The following is a 7,725-nucleotide window of genomic DNA, read 5'->3' as shown; positions in this document are numbered from 1 at the left end:
TTGAATGAAAAAGTAAGGGATTTGGTAATGTGTGTGTGTGTTGGGAAAATCATAGAGTTAGGTTGATGAAAAATTTCAAGTATATTTTCAATAAAAAAACAAATCAGGTTAGTTAGGTTGTGTCAACCTGGCACGAACCATTAGCTAAACAGGTCAATCGTGTCTTGTCGTGTTGGTTACCCGACTCATAAACGTGTCATTTATGGGTTTAGGGTGTCAATCCATTTAGCTAATCATATCAGGTTCGGGTTGGTGGGTCAACCTGAACCCAATACACCAACCAGTTTTGCCAACCCTAAATTGGGGATCAGGTGGCGTACATAGTTGATTTTCCACCTTGTTTGGATGGAGAATATAACATATTCCATGTGTCACAATTACTAAAGTATGTTCATGATCCTTCGCATATTATCAGTTTCGAGTCTCTTGATATTCAAGCAAACTTGATATATAAAGAGAGCTCCTGGTGCAAATATTGGATCGCAAGGAACAAAAATTGAGGATGAAGTCTATTCCACTAGTGAAGGTTCAATGGTGGAACCATGATGTCAAAGAAGCTTCGTGGGAACTCGAGCTGGATGCAGAACCAATATTCGTATTTGTTTGAGTAATCTCTGATATGAAACTATTTACATTATAGTTGAAGTATGCTATGCATTATATTTCAAGTATGCTCTACGATGTGTTAAGTGTGTTCTTATTTATGGGTTTGCCCTTAGCATGCGAGAATGTGGTAAGCATGCGGTTTATTAAGAGTTAATTTTGATGACAAAATTTTTATGAGGGAGGGATGTAATGCCCTAGAAGATAATTAGGAATTTTATTACAATTCAATTACGTGAATAAAATAATTAGAATTAAAGAAATAAATATGGGTTTGCATCAAATGTAATCTCGAATGAAATGCAGGATATCTCACTTGCTTCTGAGATCATGGGTTTTTTGAAGAGATGTTTACTACAAATCCAGTTTGCAATGTGATTACAAGAAAACTGGAGTTGTTGGATGCAAAGATTGATTGTCAATTTAGGATGGATGAGATCCTCCTATCCCTGTTAGACACAGTTGTAGCATTTAGCATCCTGGAAGTCAAGGCTAGTATGCATATGGCTTGGGATTTTACTTCTAAGCCGAAAGATTGGAAAAAGAAGCATACCAAATATGCTAGCAAGTTCGTTGCTTGAGAAGTGAGTAAAGTTGGAAAGAGATCAAAGATGGATCCAAGTGGAAAGTGTTTTCATTATGGTGAAGCAGGGAATTAGAATAGAAATTACACCAAGTTTCTACCATCCATTGGTCATGGTACAAAATCTTCCTTCTTAGTTGAAACATGTTTGGTGGTGGATTCCATGGGTTCCTAGTGAATGGATTCGTGTTATACTAATCATGTCTGCAATAAGTTGTAGGGGTTCCTGGTAACCAATCAACTAAGTAAAGGAGATATGTGCCTAACACTTTGAGGGGGAACAAGAGTTCAAGTTTACTATATAGAATTGTTAAATTGTATTTTGGTTCAAGGGTTTTAACTTTACCAAACTGTCTCTATGTACGCTGCATACACTTAAATTTGATTTATGTGATGCAATTGGGTAAATGTGGTTATACCTCTATTTTGAGGGATATCATAATACTTAAGAAAGTTAAAGTGTTTATCTGTTCTGGAATTGTTGAAAGAAAGATGTATGAGAACTTGGTAGTTGATAGATGGTAAGTCCAGTGTTGTAGCTTCAGGCACAGTGGTAGACCATAGGATTGTGGCTCTTGGTTGAGTGACGTGCCCTACGGGTAGTAGCCTTATGGGTGTAGCAAGGTAAGTTTAGAGTCGTAGCTTCTAGCACTTGTGAGTTGGTAGGCCAGAGGTTTGTAGCTTCAAAATTTAGAAGACTTCTAATTTGCTCTGTGTGTGTGCACAATGTGTAACAAAATATTGTAAAGATGAAATTTAAAGAACACAAATATTTTGTTAATGAAGTGGAAACTCAATGAAGAGAAAAACCACTCCGAGGTAACCAAACCCAGAAAATCCACTATTAGAAGACAAAGCTAGTAACCTGATGCAACGATCATATCTAAGACTCTGACACGTAACCCAACATGAACGCCTCCTAACCAAGTCTCTTACTTGAAGGGGTTTCTATGGATTCCTTTACCTTAGGGCTTCTCCCTAAGATAGTCTTCAATGATGAGCACAGCAACAGTACACAACAGCAACGGCTTGAGAGTTAGCGGATCTTCACAATTTCTCCCTAAAATATACTCTCTAACCTTTAAAGAATTCAATACCAAATTCTGTAAATAATACATGCCTAGAAGCCTCTATTTATAGGCTCAGTAGACCTAAAACAAGTTTGAAACAGATTTCTCTAGGCAGCATTCAGACAGTAGCTGAGAGCGTCCAGATGGAGAACTGTGCAACCGACTTTCCATAACACGCTTCACACGATACCCTATCAAGGCCGCATCCGGACGGTATTGTCCTAGCATCCGGACGGTTGCACTTCTGCTGCACGTAATTTTCATAGTAAGGATTGGCATCTGGACGGTGTTGCCTTGACGTCCGGACAGTTGCAATTCTTCTCCACGTCTTGCCTTATCATTGGGCTGGCAAAACGGGTATGTGGGTCGACCCGTGGGGACCTGCGACACGTTTAAGGTAGACCCAAACACGACCTGTTTATATTAACGGGTCGGAGCCTCAGACACGGCATGGCACGGTAATTTTCACGAGTCACCCGACCTGACACGACACGGTAATTTTGGGTTTCTTTTTTTTTTTTTTGGTTTTTTTTTTTTTGTATTTAAATGAAATAATAATAGTTTTAGCAATTCATCTCTAGAAATTAAACTCCTAGTAGGCTAGCACCAAATCACTTAATATGCTTAATTGTCTAATCAAATAACCAAAAAAAAAAAAAAACTACATCATCATTTCAAATTTACAAATACAAATTGGGTTCCCATATTGTCCACTCTTGAATGACCCACAAATATGCTCATTTTCCAGATGAACTTGGAATGTCACAGGAACTAATGCTATCTAATATCAAAACATCATCTTCTTCATTATCCACCTTCATTAAAGTTTGTTTTATATCAAAAGATAAAAGAAATTATTGTCATTAAAGGAAGACAAAAAAATACAAGTAAATGAAGAAATTAAATATGCAAATAACTAATATTGCCTTGCTCTCCACATAACCAATCTCTAGTGCAAACCAATGCCTCAACAATATTAGGCTTGAGTGAACTCCTATGCTGATCAATCACACGTCCACCAATACTAAGAATGGATTCTGAAGCAACAGTAGAAACAGAAATACTCAAAATATCACGAGCCATGGCAGCTACTTCAAGATAGCAAAATTCATTTCATTTCCAAAATGAAAGGATGTCAAATGTCGTATTCTTATCCAAATACTTGGGTTCATCCAAATAAAGTTCTAATTGAGTCTTTTGTGCATCAACATCGACTCCATCAAATGCTAGAAATCCTACATGAAAAGAGATAATATAAACATAAAATTAGTAAGTGGTTATGAGTATATATACTAAGTTACTAACAAGCTAAGAAACTTGTGATATTATTTACCTTTTCCCAATCTGAATCTTCTTGGGGCTGAACAACTGTGGAGCTTGAACTCGTAGGAGCACTATACTCCATAAAAAGTTTGGTTAACGTTTTCGTCACATTCTCATACTCTTGAGATTCAGCTCCATAAATCTTCGTATAGTAGTACTTTACAAGGCGTAGCTTGTAACGAGCATCTAAGACAACTACAATGGCCAATACTAAACTGAATTCTGACCAATAGTTCTCAAATTTAGAGATCATTTGACTTGCCATTAATCTCCTATACCCATCTTTGCTCATAAGTTCTTGCTTCAAGCTCACATAAATCAATGCAACTACGGGAAAGTATAGAGTGGCTGTGGGACATTTCGTTGGCACATCTTGTCTTAACCCCTTTTTACTGTCCAATGACATTTGATTGACAGCCTGAAGAAAACTTTGTTTTCTCATTTGTGATCTTCTAAAATACTTAACACTCTCTCGAATCTTTTGAATAGCATAAATGATCTCTTTCAATCCATCTTGCACTATCAAATTAAGAATATGGGCACAACAACGCATATGAGACAACTCACCTTCACAATGAAGGTCTTTCTTCAAGTTTAATTTTGGTTTGAGATTCACAACACACAAATCATTCACAGAAGCATTATCTAATGTTATAAAGAAAACCTTTTTATCAATCTCCCACTTTTCTAGCAAACTATATATCTTTTCAACCAAAGATGCACCATTATGTGATGGAGGCATGAATGAAAAGCTTAATAATCTTTTAGATAATACCCAGTTTTTGTCAATAAAATGTGCAGTGAGGCAAATATACCCATCGGTTGTCAAAGAAGTCCAAAAATCATATGTCAAACTAATCCTCTTAGGACAAATATTTAACAAAGACTTAACCTTTTGTTTCTCCAACATATGCATCTTAATCAAATCAGCCTTAGCAATATTTCTACTAATTAACGGTGCATCACTACGCAAGTATCTATGCATTTCTCTTACACCATCATAGTCGACATATGAAAAAGAACTGATGATATTCTTATTCTTTTTTCTTTTTTCTTTTTCTTTTTTTGAATTTAAGTCAAGGTTTCATCCAACAAATCTTAAGATACACATTCCTCAATTCAAATCTTATACCTCACAAAACCAACACTAATGTGCTTGTGATAAATAATTCAAACAAGTGAAGTCTCTCTAATCCAACAGGTAAGTAAAAAGATTCAGATTTTTAATGACATGCAGTATTCAACATGTTAAACAAGCCAATGGCATACAAACCACAGTTGTGATGTAGTCATGCTCAATCAAAAACATAACACAATTTTTTTTTTATTTTTTTTTTACTAAACAAAATTGAGACAAAAAATAAAATAAAATACACAAGACACCAAAAATAAATAAATAAAAACTAAACTTTTTTTTTTTTTGAAAATATCATTTTTTTTTTTTAAATATATATAATATAATAAGCAAAACAACAAAAATAACGACAAGCATCAAGCATCAAGCTCCTCCCTCCAACCTAAAACTTATATTGTCTCAAATGTAACAAAATAAAGCACAAAAGTATAGATTAAGAAGAGTACCTTGAAGTGATGAAAACAAACTAAACTTATACCTGCAAAAATTAGAAAAACAAAACAAAAAAAACAAAACAAAAACAAAGAAAACCCAAACTATGACACAAACATAATTTTAAAAAAATAAAATAAATAAATAAAGAAAAATGATTCTCTATTTCATTTTTTTCTTATCAACAATGTTCCAACCCATCATGCTTTTATAATCATACAAAACATCAAATGACTTATCTCCTTGCAAAGCATCAAGTTTGGATGAACTTACCTGGGGAAAGTCATCCTTGAATTTTAATTCCGCATACTTGCGTGCTACTGGCAAGGATTTTGAGTTATCCTTTTGCACAATATCATTTTATGGCAATGGGTTGAGCTCATGAGGTGGCAGTTCAAATGGCTTCCAGGTGTTCACCTCCAATCCAAGTGTGCAATCTTCACAAAAATTCAAATCACAAGAGTTAGTCAAGCAAGATTCTAAAGGCTCATAAAGACAAGATATATCAAAGTGATCTTACTCAAGCGTTTCAACCAACTTCAGTTTATGGACATCTACATCTTCCTCAACATCACCCAACATATCATCATCGTTCATTTGAGGATTTTCAATTTCATTCTCCCCATATTGAGTCGTTGAGTCAGAAAAATTTTCATTCTCAATCTCATCATTCAAATAGGACTCAATTCTATAGAGTGCGTCTTTCAACTCTTGGTTGATTTGGGCTTGCTCTTTCATGAAGGCTTGTAATGTTTCCTCCAAGGTATTGGTTTGCACTGCATCATCCTTGATATTGGTTTGAAGGATTTGGTTGCTGACTTGAAGATAGTTTTGGAATGTATCCTCCAATGTATTTCGATGTGGTGGCACAAAAGGATGATGATAATGAAATCCTTGGGACTCATTGAAAAATGAATGATTCTTCCAACTGAAATTGGGGCGATTTTGCCAATTGTGATTATACGTTTGTGAGTATGGATTGCCAAATGATCTTGGGTACACACCTGAAAAAGGATTGCTCCACCAATCTTGCATTTCAAAACTAAAAGAAAATTAAAAATAAAATAAAATAAATAACAGAAATTAAACTTAGTGTCCTAGACGCATTCCCCGGCAACGGCGCCAAAAACTTGTTGGACCACAAAGGGTGCAAACCCAAGTGTAGGTTTTCGCAAGTAATAAATCACGGTAAGTTCGAGGTCGATCCACAAGGAATGATTAGACACGAGAGAATAATTCTTACTATTTTGCAGAAAAGAAAATTAATAAAAAAAAATAGGAATTTTTGCATTTGGTTTCCACTCGAAAGTGGAGTAGAGGAATATAATTTAAATTAAAAAATAAACTATAAAACTAAAATAAATAAATTTGATTTTGAAGTAATATTGGAAAAGACTAGGGTTTCAAGGATCCACCTAGTCTTTTATTATATATTCATGAGACATAAAAAAATATAAAATAGATTAAACATGGGTTGATTGAGAATTTGATTTCAAAAACATGAAATAATAAATTAAGCATTCCATATATTTTCGAATCATATCAAATCAAACAAAGTAAGCATTTGATATAAACAAAAATCATAAGGAATCAAAATAAACTGGTCCCATTAAATTACTCTCAAATAAAAAATCATCCCCAAAATTTAATCATTCATCTATGAAGAACAAACAACATAGTCTCAAGAACACATAATAAAAATATTAGGTTTCACCTCTAACCCTAGCTAGAGGTTTAGCCACTCATGTTTATGAAAATAAATTCTATAATCAAAGTACTAAACATAAATTAAAAACAAAGAAAATAAAATTCCAACTTGGCGTCTCTATGCTCTTCTGTGCTCCTTCGCTCCTCTCCTCTTGGCTCCTTTCGCTTCTCCGCTTGCTTTTTTTCTAAGACCAAAACATGGTATTTATAGTGCTTGTGAGGTCTTTTTGGTACTTTCTTGGTGGTCCAGCTAAGGAAAGAATTAAGTCTTGCGTTAATTGCACAGCAGCCCGAGTATGGAAATAAATCAGATCTTGAATATGTGTGACTTGGTAAAAATTATGGAAAGAAATCATGTAAAGTCATTCTGATTTGTGCTCCACACGTCCATCACCAGGTATATATGGAAAGAATATGAACTTGTGCATGGAAGGCAATTGGTTTGGAAAGAAATCTGCTTGATATGGTCCCCTAGTTGTACAAATCCTTTGAAATTCCAATCCAAGTAGGAAAAAGACTCTAAATTCGCACAGATTTGCGTTCTTTTATTGCAGAGCAATTTGGGCATAGTAAAAGTCCGAAATAGGAAAAACCTATTTCAGACTTATTTGTTTCATTTTTATTAGCTTTCCAACGCTACCAAATTCAATACAATCTGAGACTTGAGCTGAAAGTTATGATGAAAATAAAGTGACGTGCTCAATCTGGATTCTTTTCCTAAATAAAAGATTTTGTCGACTTCTCTTTTCTTAAAGTCAAATTTGATTTAGACTTTAAATCTTTCCGAAGTGAGAATGCCAACTTCATTAAAATCTTGGAATTTGAAGGATTTTCTTCCAAAACCTTTTTGCCAATAACGTGTAGAGCTGCTG

General features: G+C 34.6%; 1 protein-coding gene across 1 annotated transcript; it reads right to left on the bottom strand.

Moving 5' to 3' along the window:
* Positions 1-3,482: 3,482 nt before the first annotated feature.
* On the bottom strand, positions 3,483-4,564 carry LOC133860271 (zinc finger BED domain-containing protein RICESLEEPER 2-like). Its single transcript, XM_062295906.1, has 2 exons — positions 3,590-4,564; positions 3,483-3,491 (listed from the first exon to the last, which is right to left on the bottom strand). The coding sequence occupies exons 1-2, from the start codon at positions 4,562-4,564 to the stop codon at positions 3,483-3,485; spliced, it is 984 nt and encodes a 327-aa protein (XP_062151890.1).
* Positions 4,565-7,725: the final 3,161 nt, after the last annotated feature.

The sequence above is a fragment of the Alnus glutinosa genome, chromosome 2 (assembly GCF_958979055.1).
Source record: "Alnus glutinosa chromosome 2, dhAlnGlut1.1, whole genome shotgun sequence".
NCBI classification, from domain to species: domain Eukaryota; kingdom Viridiplantae; phylum Streptophyta; class Magnoliopsida; order Fagales; family Betulaceae; genus Alnus; species Alnus glutinosa.
This window is presented reverse-complemented; position numbering and strand designations above follow the sequence as displayed.